This window comes from Dipodomys spectabilis, unplaced genomic scaffold, assembly GCF_019054845.1.
Source record: "Dipodomys spectabilis isolate Male_0828 unplaced genomic scaffold, ASM1905484v1 ptg000001l, whole genome shotgun sequence".
NCBI lineage: Eukaryota > Metazoa > Chordata > Mammalia > Rodentia > Heteromyidae > Dipodomys > Dipodomys spectabilis.
Genome location: NW_024870678.1, coordinates 15,084,663 through 15,100,979, shown reverse-complemented (window position 1 = coordinate 15,100,979; position 16,317 = coordinate 15,084,663). Strand labels below are relative to the sequence as shown.

Below are 16,317 nucleotides of genomic sequence, written 5' to 3'. Positions count from 1 at the left end.
ACTCATTTCTAATTTGGGTTTTTTAAGTTTCAATTATCACTGACCATAAGCTCTTGTCTAAAAGATTTAGGGACTTCTCTTGCAGTGAGATTTTTTTTTCCATAATACGTACAAGTGATTTAAAAAAGCATGATGCAAGAACCACGTATATCATGCACACCATTGTGCTTAAAATGGGACTAATCTCTGAGCTTATGATCACAAGTAAAATTGGGTTAAGACAGAGCCACTTGGCTCGGTGACTGCATTATTTACTTCAATAATAACAACAGGTTATGACATATGAGGGTTAAAGGACTGTGAAGGAACGGAGAAGTTTTTCTTGAGCCAAAGATGATATAGTCACAGACCCGTCTACTCGGAGGTGTTTGCTTTCAGGGCTACTTCCTTGTAGACATTCATACTCCCTACCCATTAGAATTTCTAAGGAAATATAACTCCAGATTCTAAATCCCCTTTCCCCTAATGATTTTTCTATACAACAAGCATTTACCACATTGCTGATATTTTAGACTTTCTTAAGCGAGACAGTTATTGCCCACAAGGTTGTTGGAAATGTCAATGATAGTAATGGTAAAACACGGGAGAGAAAACATGCAACTGGAGCCCCAAGAATGGCCCCTGGTATCGAATCCTGGCTAGTGGTAGCTTAAGAGGCTCCCAAGTCCTGAGAATTTCTCCTTCCTCTGTGAGGCTATCTACTTGCCAACTTCTTAGAATATAGAAACAAGAAAATTGGGTTTTTCAGATTATAAAGTATTTATGATTGCTGTAGAGCAGGACAGTGTTCAACATGAGAGGATAGAAGGTAAAAAATATGAGCTCCTCCTATTCATGACTCTCATTGCTGGTTTTCTTTCTCTTCCTATTTCTCGGTATTTGTTAGTCTGAGAAGTGTAAAACTACTTAATTACTATATCATGGGTTTTATGGATTTTATGGGTTTTATGCATTTTACAGTTACGCTTATAATCAAATTCTAGAGAGTTGTATATTGTTAATGTGTCTCTACCAACTATTCTTCCTTCAGGTATAGATTTTGGCGTGCCTCAGATATGAACACCTCCATCACTCAGTAAATCTGTTTCAGGAAATCTATGAAACAAATACTGCTTTCCCTGAGTCTTTGTATCTCTGAGAATTTGTTCTTGTCTAGAAGCTTGAAAAACAACATTTACTTCATAATCTTTAAGATATTAAGTGCTCTGAAACTCACTGCTGTGCCTAACTCTCTTCTTCACCCTTTTGTAGGTAATTTTTAACAAGTTTTTTAAAACTCTTTACTATTCACCCATGACCTATAAACATTTGCTAAATGTTACCTAAGTACAGTTTTCCTCTCATTTCTACCCTAGAGACAGCAAGATCTTTAGATTTCTACACTAGGTATGAGTTTCAACTACTTGAAAGCATTCTTATTCTTGTTATGTCATACGCAAGATCTTTAGATTTCTACACTAAGTATGAGTTTCAACTACTTGAAAGCATTCTTATTCTTGTTACGTCATACGAGCTTTGTTGACCACTTCTAGTTCCACATGTCATTCTCTTCCTCTGTAACTGTCTACTTCCTTCTTACCCTTAGCCACATTCCTATACATTCTGGGGAAATGTCAGGTTTGTCCTGATCACTATCAAATTATTCATGGTATGGTGTCACAAATACTGTCCCAAGAAACACCTATTTCTATCTTAATAATCTTAATGTCTTTTATGCTCAATTCTTTGAGTCCATTTTGCTTGATTAGGTTATTGTTGATGTTGGAGAATGACCCGAGAGCCTTGTATGTGCCCAGGACTTGCTTTACCACTGAGATACACTTACAGTATACCTATGTTCTTGACATGCTCTTTTCACATGGAAGTTCATTTTAATCCCTTATTCTTTGATTTTGAGAGCTAAAGTACAAGAACAATTATTAGGTATAGATATGGATACAGATTTTTTTTTTGTAGGTTCTGGGTGCTGTCCCGGAGCCTTTGTGTTCAAAGCTCTGCCACTTGAGCCACAGTACCACTTCTAGCTTTTTCTGAGTAGTTTATTGGAGATAAGAGTATCATGGACTTTCCTTCCCAGGTTGGCATTGAATAGCAATCCTCAGATCTCATCCTCCTGAGTAGCTAGGATTACAGGCATGAGTCACCAGCACCTGGCTAACAATCATTATTTTTAATGACATTATTTACCTACTTGTGTTTGGAACTAAATACATCAAAATAACACAGCTGTGGCTTTTTAGCTCACTCTGTGAAACAAAAAGGAAAATGACAGACATGAAACTTCACACATGTGGCTTAAAAAAAACCCAATAGGAAAAGTAATTACGTACAGAAAGTGAAAATAATTTAGTCACTGGCTACTTTCATATTTTCATGAAAAACAAAAATCCATGGTAAGATCAAAGTAGAGAATTTTATTTTCCATGTTTTTCTTGTTGAGTTTCTTTTGAATTCAGGAAGAAAAACTATAATTCGAAATGGTTAATGTGGTAACTATAAATTTGTTACTAAAAAGTTGAACTCATCTGGGTGCGGTGGCATACACACATAAATCTCAGCAATCAGGAAGCTAAAGCAGGAAGATCATAAATTTGAGGTTAGCCTTGGCTGCACAGTACAGGAAAGGAAAGGAAAAGGAAAGGGGAAGGGAAGGGAAGGGAAGGGAAAGGAAAGGAAAAAGGAAAAGAAAAGGAGGAAAGGAAAAGAGGAAGTGGCACTGTGGTTAAAGTGGTAGAGCACTAGCCTTGAGCTGAAGAGCTGAGGGACAGTGCCCAGGCCCAGAGTTCAACCACAACCACCAAAAAAAAAAAAAAGAAAGAAAGAAAAAGAAAGGAAAGGAAGGGAAAAGGAAAGGAAGGGAAAAGGAAGGGAAAGGGGAAAGGTAAAGAAAGGGGAAAGGTAAAGAAATAGGGAGGGAAGGAAAGGAAGGGAAGGGAAGGGAAAGGGAAAGGGAAAGGGAAAGGGAAAGGGAAAGGGAAGGGAAGGGAACGGGGAAAGAAAAGTCATAGGAGGGGAAGGAAAATAAATATATAATATATTTTATCCCAATTTGGTTTGCCTCCTCTATTTCTAAATTTTCCCCATCTCTTTCCAATTTTATATCTTCATAGCTATGTTTCAAATAAAGAATTTCTCTACATTGAAACATTATCCACATTCACAATATCCATTCCTCTCTTATCTTAGGTGCAAGCTGTGCGCTATTCAAGATTAAAGGTGATTACAAAATTGTTCATTCCTTTAACAGAAAAGTATTTGTGATATAATTTCTGACAATGTACTATATTTTGGTACTATAAGTCATCCTTTGATATATTTACAGACATTGCAATGTAGTAATGCCAAATATAACTTAATAGTTGATTTTGAAAAATATATTGACACTTTATCACCAAAGAATTCTTCAAGGGTTCATACAAATAATAAATGAAAAAGGAGACCTTATATACATAGCAAATACAAATGCAAACAATGAGCATTGAGTTCGCTTATTCTAGAAGCTTTTTGTGATGTTTACTGTGTGCCAGGTGCTGTGGCAAGTGCTAGATCTAGATTCATCCAATGCCATCTGCTTGGATGTAATTTACTCCACTTCCTCTTTCCTACTCTGCTCAAAAACAAAACAAAACATTCATAGCGTCATTACCATGTTGTTATAATGAGCAACTCTATTGACTCAGTCTTTCCACAGCATTATCAACATCTTAACTGCTAAGTTCTTGAAGTGTTAAGGGATAGCCATGAATTATTGCCCGAAGCTTAAGTGAGGCACAGATAAACATAGTGCAACATGAAAAACATTTTTGGTCAAAATACGCTTCTTTTAACTAAGAAGGTAATGTTATAGATGTGGAATGGTTATCTGTGAAAGCAATTACTTTCATGTATATTTTTATAGGAACTTGGTATTTGTCCAATGTTCTTTTTACAAAGCTCCTGCTTTTACTCTACTATCTTATTCGGTTATATTTTTATTGTTAGCATTTAAAACGAATTATACAATAACTAATATGCAAAAATTAAGAAAATTCCCTTGTAATTTTTATACCCAGGGAAACAATTACCAACGTATTGCTATATACCTGTCTCATCTGTATTCCTGTATACACAATTCCCATTTATTGGCCATTAATTTTTCTTTTTACTCTCTGGACTACAGGATCACTTCTTTTACTGCTTTCATTTCATACTTCATAGGCCTTAGCCTTGAAATTAAGGTGCTAAATTCATTTAGCACCTCAACAACACTTCTGAACACTAATTCCACAGAGTTTTCTAACTTGCCAGTTCTTTTTTTTTTGGGGGGGGGGGTCATGGGGCCTGAACTCGGGGCCTGGGCGCTGTACCTCAGCAATTCAGCGCAAGGCTAGCACTCTACCACTTAAGCCACAGTGCCACTTCCGGCTTTCTCGGCTTATGTGGTGCTAAGGAATTGAACCCAGGGCCTTATGCATGTGAGGCAAGCACTCTATCACTGAGCCACCTTTCCAGCCCCTAATTTGCCAGTTCTTGACTGTTCCTTTTCTTCTTCACACCACACTGATCAGCATATACCTGTTTCTATGAGCAAAATCTCTCCACAGTGTATCCTGTCCCTAATGCCCAGCTTTACACTAGCACACCAACTAACCCTTGATTTGAGGTCTAATGCTCCACCTAGTGGTACACAGGCACAGCCTGGGATGAATCTTAGGGAAATCAGCAAGTCAGTTATGGATAAATATGGAAAAGGCTAAGAAGCCTTGGAATGTAGTGGTCCACTAAGAGGCTCAACCCCAGCACTGAATTCTCCTAAGGAGATAGCCCAAAACTCCAAGCCAGTAACTATCATTATCATCCTTGAGAAAGGATGACAAGCCATCATGGCATGTCTTTACTTATTGCTATCACAAGATAAATTTGACCCAATGACCAGACTATTAACTATATCCTTCTTGAATTTTCATAAAATGTAAACAAATCAAAACAGAGTGTTTGTTTGCTGATGTATTGCTTCTTCCACCCCGTGTCCTCTTAATGAACACCTGTCAAGCTATAGAATTACAGGGTTTAATTGACCTTGGCCAGTAAACTGGGAATGAGATTACTCCATGAAAACAATAAAGAAGGAAATCTAACCTAACCAGGGACAGACAGGGCTTCCCCACACACACACACAAAAAAACTGACTAAGCTGATATTTTTGAAGTCAGGCAAAGATGAAGGGCATTATTTTAGACTCAGTAATACAAAGACAAGTGAAAATACCTCCATTAAAAAGATAATCTACTACAACAAGGAATTATATGTACATCAAGATATAAAATGCAATTTTCCTTAAATCTTCCCCTCTTTGGGGGAATAAAAAATAATACCAATATGTTACATTTTAAGAGGAAGGTTGAAAATCACATAAAAGTGTTCTTCTATAGGCCGTCAGCTATAGTTCTTAATGACATGTTTGATGTGAAAAGCACCAACTCAGCTCTGTAGTATGCTACATAATCAGGTTAGCCAAGAGGACTGCTCTGAACTACATGCTTTTGGCTTCATATTTCTCATCTGGCTCTGTTGGAGCAATACCACCCATGAAACAATTATTACTACCTCAATGACAGCTCGTTTTTCCTTTGATGAGCACTGTTAGAAAATTACATTACATGTATGTATGTCCCTGAAACTTTGGTGTTAAGGAGAACCAAGGTTAGGGCCATCCTAACAGGTCTCCTTACTGTTTTGCAAGATCATACAGCTCACATACTGTATACAGATTTCTCAGAGCCCTCTCTCAGTTGTCTCTTTGCAAAGGAATCTTGAGCATCCACAAGCCATATTATCTTGACAGCAAGTTCTGACTCCTAGTTTCCTTTCTTTGCATGTGACTGAATAGTAGGTATGCGATAAGTGAGCCACATAAAGCTAGATAGATACCACTGCTGCCAACGCAGCGTCGGGCACTACTCTGAGAACCCATGTAGCACTGTGGAACTATTCTAATTCCTTTAACTGAAATGCCCAAGTTCTGTTTGTTCGTTTTTTAAGTTGACAGATGCTACACCTTGTTTCCTCCATTTGTTATTGCTTCACTGATGGCAAAAATAGTGCAAGATTTTCTATCAATATTTTTATGAATATGCCAATACATATTAAGAAGTATTTCTCCTGTAAAGTAACTATTAATTTGATAAATGCTTATTATTATAAAATATGTGATGGTCACAGTACTAGATGCTAAAAATATAAAGCTGAATGGAACACAACATGATTTCACTGTTATCCTTTTACAAATGTAGTATATAAAACAAGAGTCTGGGGTATGGAACTACTGCTTATCTGCTCATACTATTATAATTGTGCTTATTTATGCTCTAAAAATTGTGTGGTTTGTTTGCTTCTTTATTTTTTTTTTGGACAGAGTCTCACCAGTAGTCAGTATGGTTACATACGCCTATATTTCCAGAATTCAAGGTTTTGGTGGGTTAATGTATTTGACCCCAGTAGTAGTAGTGGTACAGTGGTACATGCAACTTTACCATCTTAAAATTATGACAGATTTTTAAATTGAAAATACTCCAACAGAGCCATCAATACTCACCAATACTGTAATATCTCTTTAGTTCTGTGCGTCTGATTTCCTTTAACTGGTTGTTTTTTCTCTTCTTTTTCTCATCAGCAATACATTCCTCTTCCACAGCAATGTTACATTTGTCTTGTTCTAAAATAACTGAATTTGTATCTTCTTTCCCAAGATGAGTTCTTGTGGTTACTGCTGAGGTTGTTTCTGCATTTTGTTTGGCTTGTTTTTTCTTTTTCAATCTAGAAGTGTGAAAAAATATCAGAGACATGTTTAGAAGAAACCCTATTAATTTCATGCTATTGGGCTTTGAGAACTAATCCTGTGGATAGAAAGCACTTCTCTTACAAGATTTTTAACTATATTCTCCTAGCATTTATTTTCTTTTCTAAGCACTTAAAATATTTTACTTGGAGACCTTTGTCCTTCCCTTAATCATATATTCACAATACTGTATCTCAGAAGAATATCGGGAAATGTGCAACTCAGAGAAAAAGGAGATTCTCTTATTGGCTATTAAATACTGAATTTTTTTTTTAAATTGTTGGTTGTGGGGCTTGAACTCTGGGGCTGGGCACTGTTCCTGAGCTCTTCAGCTGAAAGTGAGTGCTCTACCACTTGAGCTACAGTGCCACTTCTGATTTTCTGGTAAATTGGAAATAAGAGTCTCAAGGACATTCCTGGCCCAGCTGGTTTGAACTGCGATCCTCAGATTTCAGCCTCCTGAGTAGCTAGGATTACATGTGTGAGCCACCAGTAGCAATATTGAATGTTTTTTGAAAAATCAAGACATACAGTAACTCCACTATATATCCATGTTTGCGTGGTACATATATTTTAAAACAGTACTTGTGGTACTTTTGAATTATGGACAAATGCATATGTAAAAACAGGTTTTACAATTGCCTCCTTACTTGCTCAGTACCAAGGTTTGCATGGTGTGAACTGGCTCAGGTCTGAATAACTTTTTTACTGTTATAGTATGATAACAGGCCTAAAGGGTTACACTTTCTGACATAGGAAATGTCAATTTGTACTTGTCGTTATAACTACTAATAATACAGCCCTCTGAAACCTTAGTAAATGTATTTGATGATTCCAATTCTTTACACCTCAGGCAAGATATATGAGATCAAACTTATCAGAATTTGTTGACAACCAATCATTTGAAATCTTTTCAAGCTAATATATTACTCTGTAATTAACTGATGTTTTACATTGTGTTTATTACTTCTTGAGAAAGTTTTTGCTTTGTCAGAGTGAGAGCCTTGGTCTCTCATCCATGCAACATTTTCTTTATCATAACCCTTATGTCTAGATAGAAAAGTATCTAGGTACAATTCACTTCCTTTTACATATTCCAAAGGTCTTTGCCTTTGTTTTATTAAATATTTTATAGTTATTATAAAAGTGATGTACAGAGAGGTTATCGTTTTAAGAGTCAGGTAATGAATACATTTCTTTTTGTACAATGTCACCCCTTCCCTTTCACCTTCTCCCAGTTTTTCCCTCCTGTCCCTGCCCACAAGTTGTATAGTTCATTTTCAACATAGTGTCTACCCAGTACCACTGCTGCGTATCTTTGCCTTCTTGAGCCTCCAGAAAACTTGATGTTGGGCAATGGATAAAGAAATATGTGGGCAGAAAAACAACTGTAGATTAGTACAGAGATAAAGTGTGATTTTATGCTGCTTTGTTCTATGATGAACAGTTGAGGAAGGTCTGCCCCTGTGGCTTTGTTCTGACTTTAGGATAAAGACCTAACTCCCTGAGCATTCTTTGTACATTAAATGTGACAACTGTAGTGCCTTAGCTATCCAGTCTCTTATTGAAATTAGTTATTATATGGTAACATATAACACAAAGCACACAAAATACTAAAATATCCCCCTAACAATAAGCATATAATGACATGAGAACTAGGCCAAGTATCATTAAAAACAGTGGGGATAAAGGAAGCAAACTTCAACCACCAACTGAATATAATGAGTAGGTTATTACTCCTGGCCAATGAGAAGCCAGGCTACTAGATTCTCATTGGCTGCTAAAGGAATATAGAGGCTGAGATAAGACAGCTGGGGAAAAAAAATCACAGATGAGTAGATGTCTCCTCTCTCAGCTGTCTTATTATGTTTACTTATTTTTTTAAATAAAAACCTACAAAATCAGAAAACAAACAAAATTAGAGACTCATAAAAAAGAATCATGTTCAAAAAGCACGTTTCAGTTTTCTACCATGAGATTTTAAACTGTTTTTCTCACAAAAGAGTAGGTGGTTCTTTTCAAAGTGGGATCTCATTGTGCTTAAAATAAGGTAATTTTTCTGCCTCTCAACTCACTATATGAGGCTTGCATTAATGCAATAACCTAGATACTGCAGAGATTATAGGAAGATGTATCTCTGCACCAAGCAGATCGATCGCTTCATCCAGAATGCTAGCTATGGGCAGGCTGATCCTATTGTTATATTCGCTGATCAAAAATATGTTTGAAAAGAATCTTTTTAATCATTCACAAAATGATTTTTCTAGGGGAGAGAACTAAAAAAAAAAGTGAGCTCTGTAGCTAGTAACCTGAGATATGCTTGCTGCTTTTCAATCTCAATTTTTTTCTACTTAACAGTTCATTTGAATGTCCTCATTTCACTGTCCTCAGGACAATTAAATTCAATCAGATCTAGAGCATGTGTTTTGATGAACAGCAGCACTGTTTGGGGCCATCTCATTAGAGGCTGATCGACTCCTATTTTGCCTTGTCAACACAGAGCCAAAGATAGTGTTACCTTGGAAAATATGAGAAGTAGATCTGTAGCTTGAGTGGTAGATCATCAGCCTTGAGCCATAAAGCTAAGGTACAGCATGAGGCCCTGAGTTCAAGCACGGGTACTGGAGCATTCAGCAATGGCATACACACACACACACACACACACACAATAATAATAATAATAATAATAATAATTAAAATAAATGCAGAAAGATGTTCTGGTGAAGAAGAGAAAGCACTGGATGTTAAAAAAAAAAAAACCAGAAAATGGCAATACTTGTTTAATGGAAGATGCAAATACAATTTAATATAATTGAAATTCTACAATCGGTTGCATCTTTTGTTCTGACTAGGGTCTTCCTGAACACGTGTTTTTCTAGAAGTTACCAACAGAAATGGTGTTTTCTGATCTTGCAACTGGGAGTCACTGGTTTCTGGCAAGTCTTCAGTAAAACCCTCCCTTCCATATAAAGAAATATGTTTTTAATATTTGAGAAAGTACCAAGCTCATGAGTACAATAGTATAGTTAGTGATTTGTAAACATGTCTTTTTTTAGAGCTTTTGTCTTTTAGACCTCCTCTTTTGTTTCTCAAGTTAGTATGGCAATTTATCATCCCAAGGAGACTTGTGGCTAAATAAAGGTAAACTAGAAAATAAGGCCTTGCAGAAAAATGAGCTCCCCCAGACCCCATCTAAGTTTTATTTAATGATCTAATATATACTTATTTATACTATGTACTAAAAAATGGTAAATCAAGTTAAACAGAGAAGTGGCTCAAGAATATTGAAATGTATTTGACATTTGATAGCTGTGGGTCTAAGTTTTTGTTTTTGTTTTTGTTTTGCCAGTTGTGGGGCTTGAACTCAAGGCCTGGGTACTGTCCCTGGGCCTCTTTTTGCTCAAGTTTAGCACTCTACCACATGAACCACAGAACCACTTCTGGGTTTTGTGAGTAGTTTATAGGAGATAAGACTTGTGGGGACTATTTCTGCCTGGGCTGGCTTCAAACCGTGATCCTTAGATCTCAGCCTCCTGAGTATCAGCTAGGATTACAGGCATGACCTATGGGTACCTGACAAAAACTTGTGGATTTTTTTTTGTTTTTTTTTGTTTTGGTTTTCTTTTTGTTTTCTTTTTGCCAGTCCTGGGGCTTAAACTCAGGGCCTGGGCACTGTCCCTGAGTGTCTTTTCTAGTGCTATACTTGAGCCACAGTGCCACCTCTGTCGTTTTCAGATTTTGTTAAACCCTATTTTTTTTAGGCTACATTTATTTTCTTTTGAACTAAGTCGCAATTACCTAATCCAAGTGTTTTCAACTCTATCCTGCTAGTCCTAGCTGTGTATCTCACTCAAATTCTCAAATTCATCTTGGTTTCTGCTCCAATTGGTCATATTAGACAAGCCTCTCTTTGCTTCGTCTACTTTTTACAATATGATTATTTTATTATTAAATGTTTCATTATGAATGGTGCATGTTAACACTGAAACATTTTTAAAACTGCAGAAAGTCAAAAGAATAAGGCATAAGTTCAATCACTGTGCAGGAAGGTAATAAGCCAGAAGCAAGTGACACAACATATTAGACCTTCCTCAAAGGCAGAAGAATGAAGTGATGATTCTGAACTTATTCATGTCTTCTCATAATGAACTATTAAATAAAGAACTTCTTTATTTGGAATCACTTGGCTTTTTTTTACATTAAAATAGTGCTGGCACTACACAATACAGATAAACCTCATTCTTCCCCGGGCATACTGCAGAGAGATGAGAAACGAGTAAATAAAATGATACTGCTAAAGAAATCATTTTCATTGCTGAATGAAGACTGTTTTTAGGTGGGTTTTTTTTTTTTTGTTTTTGTTTTTGGAAGCTTCTTTTCCTTTACTAAAGGAAATGAGGGGTTTTTTGTTTTGTTTTGACACTGGCATTAATCAAAGGCAGAGCCCTGAGCAAGTTTGTCTCTGGGTTTCCTCTGGGCCCTTTCCCCAGCATACTGACACCACGGTAAAACAACACAAAAGTCATCAGGCCTTGAAGCTTGTTTTTTCTAGCACTCTAGTGAAAGCTGGGGGCAGGGATTCATGTTGTTAAATGCTGTATTTCCAAAATCTAATCAAGGCATACATTAGGTACTAGGTTGGTAACTTGCTGAATGAGTAAACAGACAAATGATCTGATGTTCAGACTGCATTGAGATCTGCTCCCCCATCAACCCGCCTTTCCCAGCTTGCTCTGTCTAGCAGCAGGTTCTCAAAAAGAAACTCCCATCTTATGCAGATACACCATTTGAAAATAAAAAACACTAGCTGTGTGTAATTTAATACATAAAGCAGCTAGGCTGTAGATGTAGCTCAGTGTCCCAGCACTAGCTTAGGATGTACAAGGTCCTGCCTAGGTCACCATCCCCATAATACATACACAAAAATGGATTCAACTATAGACTTCCTCCATCAATACTAAATCAATGGTTCTATATGACTCTTAATATTACAATTTGAGGGTCATATGTTTCTGAAAAAAATTGTGATAAATATGTATCTAGCCCTGAATTATGGTAACCCCTATCCAGTCATTCAGCTACGGTCCTTAAATTTAGAATTAAATTAAAATTTAAAATCCAGTTGCAAGAGCTCAATGGATTTATGATGATGGGTAAACTATGGTTTGTCGAGAAGACACACATGCACACACACACACACACACACACACACACACACACACACACACAAAATATAGTCAACCTTTAGAAAGTTATTAACTGGGGTTAAGGAAAAGAGAAAAAAAAATTTTTATCACGTATTTTTATTTTGTTCTTAAATTGTATACCATGTATAATAGGTATTAAAAATGTTCAGTATTTAATTTTTGAAGCGTTCTTCCTACTATAAGAATATTTTAGCACACTAATTTTGTCTAAAAAATATGAGTTTTACTTTTTCAAAGAGCTTATTCTAAAACGCTGGAAAGAAATTTCTTTTAATAGCAATGAGGAGTCCTCTATGTAAGCAGGAGCCATGCTATCCTCACAGAAGTCCTGGGAGGTAGGGAAATTTATCTGCATGTTACAGATAAGAGGAAGGCTCAGAAAACTGGGCATATTTTCCAAGGCCACAAGGAGGAGTACAGTAGTAGAGCAGGAATTCACAAACCAAAACTGGAGCCAATTGCTACAAGACTACCTAGGACTACATCTCCCAAGGTGTTTATGGCATATATGTTTATTTTGACTTTAATTAAATCCACTGGACTGAGGAAATTCTATGAACAACTTGGGAGAGAATAGCCCAACAGTCTACAGAGTACAAACTCAACTTGAAAGCAGATTTAGGTTCTGGCCTTGGCTCTCTCAGAAAGCAGCTCTGTGACCTTCTTTGGAAACATGATAAACTCTAAACTCAGGCTTTAAAGTAAACAAAAGCAAGAGGCCCAAATTAATGTGAAGGCTCTATCTGGCTCTAACAGTTCATACTTGGCTGAGAAGATTAGGAAGTGTGCTAACATTGTTTTGACATTCAAAAAAATATTTTTAAGCTCCAAACTAAACCTTCCCTAGAGTCTTTTATTTCCTTGTGATTTCCTAAAAGTCTCAATTTAGGTTGCCCTATCCTCCCATTATAGCTCCTAGACTTGAAAAAGTGGAGATTAAAACACAACACTATTCATATATAAAGACTACCAGAAAACAAATAAAACTAGAAATAAAAAATAAACAAACTAGAAAATCAAACCAACAAAATCTCCACTCCTCTATAATGTGGGGCAAACAGCTCCAAAAAAGAAAGTAGAAAAATGTCAACATTATATCCACAAAAATAGTAGAGTCCTTTTGAACACACATTTTCCCTTAAAACTACTTCTTTAGATAAAGAATACTAATATTCAAGATTTATATCTAACATCATTTCATGAAATAACATACTGAATGCTATTCTAGTATAATTCCATTTGTATGGAAATGAACAAAATAAAGCACAGAAAGATTTCCCTAAACACTATGCAGGAAAATAGTTGTTCAGTGGGAGAACTTTCGTATTTATGTAATTTGGTGTCGATTTTTTTGGTACAGCAAATGTCTAATCACTTTTATAAAAAATGGTTATGAGCAGCTATGGAGACTTTTTCTTCTGAGTCCAGCTATTGCAATGAATTTTTGGACAGCATCTTCACCCATTCGCCTCCTTTTTGAAGTCAGACAGAGTAGATCTATCTCCCTCAGGACATCTTCCTTTAGTTCCTGTTTCTCTGCAGATCTGGCTGCAATCCTGTCTTTTTACTGTTCTGACCTTCAGAGTCTAGGTTGTTTTTTCCTGGTTTCTAACCTTGACTCTTCCACTTCTAGACTTAGGGAAACTGTGCTACAATGCAAGAAGCTCAGCACTGAGTTTCGGAATACTTTTTGTTCCTTAGATGCCCATTCGTTGCATATTACTAAATACAAACTTTAGAATCCTAGGCTTTGAAATAAAAAAAAAAACCTAAACATTTGGATGGGCTTTTGTAATGATTAAAATAGTTCAGCAAAGGTCTGTTTCACTATTAAACATGACCTGTGCTTACTTCTCAAAAAGAGCTCACAACTAATAAAGATGCTTTTAATCTCATTTGGATAGTCCTAAGGGTTTAAGGAAGTGAAAAAAACAAAGTACAACATAATACACAACAAAAAAGACTAAACAAAAGTCAATATAGGTTTACATTCTTTCTCTCACTCCAACTATTGACCTAATTTTGCTACTAATACAGTCACCCACACAGAACTATTTGTTACTTCTGGATGAACATCACTTTATATATTCAAGTTCATTTTGTGACTTCATAGAGGGTCAGTTTTCAGTTTCACTACAAATCACAAATTGTGGCATATGCCGACTAAAACAAAAAGGCAGAAGGAGAACCGAAGTTTTCAAAGAAATAAACATCATTGGTGAAAATCTTCTCTTGGGATCATGGTCAATATAAAAACAAAAAAAAATTAACACTAATCACTGGGAAACGATGGAGATATACTGATTTTAGAGTTACCCCCTAAGTAGTAACCAGGCCCGACCCCAAATCTGAAATTCATAACATCATGAAAATATTCTTCCTTCACAGAACCATGACCACCTGAAAAAGAGATCCTTTGAGCAGAGTGTGGTGGTGCATGCCTATAATCCTAGTACACAAGAAGCTGAGCCAGGAGATCTGTGAGGGCAAGATAGGGAGGACCTGTCTCAACCACAGCAAAAGCAAGAGTGGAGAACAGAGGGGATTCCTTCGGCTTCCTGTTCAAAGACTAGTGAAATCTCCTTAGACAGGCACACATAAAGAGATTTCCCTTGTCCTCAGGGAACAGCTACATTCTAATAAAGATCAATAAATAAGATAGCAATCGGGGCAAGCTACCAAAACCCCAATTTCCCTTTCCTAGAACTTCCTTGAGGTATTAAAACAGTGGTGGGTCAGCAGATCTAAAAGGACTCATAACCACAGTGCAGGTGCCAGAAACAGTGAACCATTCTCACTGAAAGGAGTCCTATGGAGATCTCACACATGATACATAGCGATCCTTCCAAGTCCCCCCATGCTAGGATTTCAAGGACAATGCTGCTAAGTAGATGTACACTGGTAGAATGTTTGCCTTGTATTTGTGACAAATGACAGGTTTTTTGTTGCATATACAAGTTACCCCTGTGAGAGAGTGGTTCCCTTTTTTAAAAAGTCAAGATGCTGGGTTATAGACTGATAAAGTTCTATAGAAACAGATGGACCAGACAATGGTATTTAACTTAGGATAGGTTTACATCCTGAAAAGCCCATCCTAAATCAAAACTACTCTAAGGCCGAACTGTAATAACCCAAATAAACCCATCATAACGTTGAAAAATTATTAAGTTGAACTAATCAAAGACCTATATGTGTCAGTTATAAACTGCAGATGCGAATCAGACAAGGAAACTTCTTTCAGTGATAAAATAATTGTGTTGAGGTAAGACTAATCTGTAGCAGGCATGAGTGGTTCACACCTGTAATCCTAGTTTCTTAGGAAACAGATCCGCAGATTGTGGTTCAAAGCCAGCTTGGGCATGAAAGTGAGATTCTTATCTGTAATCTAAAGGGCAAAGCCCAGGCCCTGAGTTAAAAACCTCAGTACTAGCATGTGCACAGACCCCAACATGAATAACCTGCAAAGTTCTGTGAATACATTATTTAAATACTAGGGATTTTACTGCTTTCCATTTAAGAATAAGCTGTTAAATACCAGCAACACAGAAGTTAATCAAAAATCAGAACATAGATATCTGTGAAACTTTTTGAAGTTACTTATTCTCTTTTGTTTTAAAGTGCCATTGTACATTTGACTTATTTCGCTTAATACACTTAAAATAACTAGCTGTATTAAATCCTTATGGGTACTGTACAAACTGCCACATACTTCATGACCTAAAACAACACACATTTATTCTCTTACTGTTCTGGAAGTCAGAACTCTGAAATTAGTTACATCAGGCGGTACTCGTCACCCCCGACACCCCCAAGCCAGCTTGTACAATTGTTTTCCAGCTTGTACAACTGCATCCCTGTAGCCTCTTCATCTTCATATCCAGCAGCACAGGATCTGGCTTTCTCTGTGCAGTAGTCACATTTCCATGTGCCTTAAGTGTCTCTTACAGAGAGATACTTAATAGTGTAATGAAAGACCCACTCACATAATCTTCCCATTTCAAGACCCTTAGCTTAGTCATATATTCAAGGTCTTTTCTACCATGAGGCAGAACATTCTTCTTTTCAGGGATTGAGATTTGGATGTCCTTGGGGATTATTATGCAGCCTGTCATACTGGCTAACTTAGCTTGTGAGTTCTAATTGTAAATGAGCATCAACCTCATTGTCTTAGTCAATGTCCAAGTCATTCCTATGTCTACACGTGTAGTCTCTATGCTTCTTGAAAAAGTTCACTGCTAGCAGTGACTCTATATTGATATATATATATATTAGAATATTCATGACTTCTCTGAA

The 16,317-nt window shown here is 36.6% G+C and overlaps 1 protein-coding gene across 4 annotated transcripts in view; it reads right to left on the bottom strand.

Annotated features, from left to right (window-relative positions):
- Positions 1 to 16,317, bottom strand: part of Ncoa7 (nuclear receptor coactivator 7) — a 116,515-nt gene that overhangs the window by 53,134 nt on the left and 47,064 nt on the right. For all 4 annotated transcript variants that reach the window (XM_042685313.1, XM_042685398.1, XM_042685471.1 and 1 more), the window contains one exon: positions 6,575 to 6,795. In XM_042685313.1, coding sequence (XP_042541247.1) covers positions 6,575 to 6,795 — 221 coding nt within the window. The remainder of the gene's footprint in view (positions 1 to 6,574; positions 6,796 to 16,317) is intronic.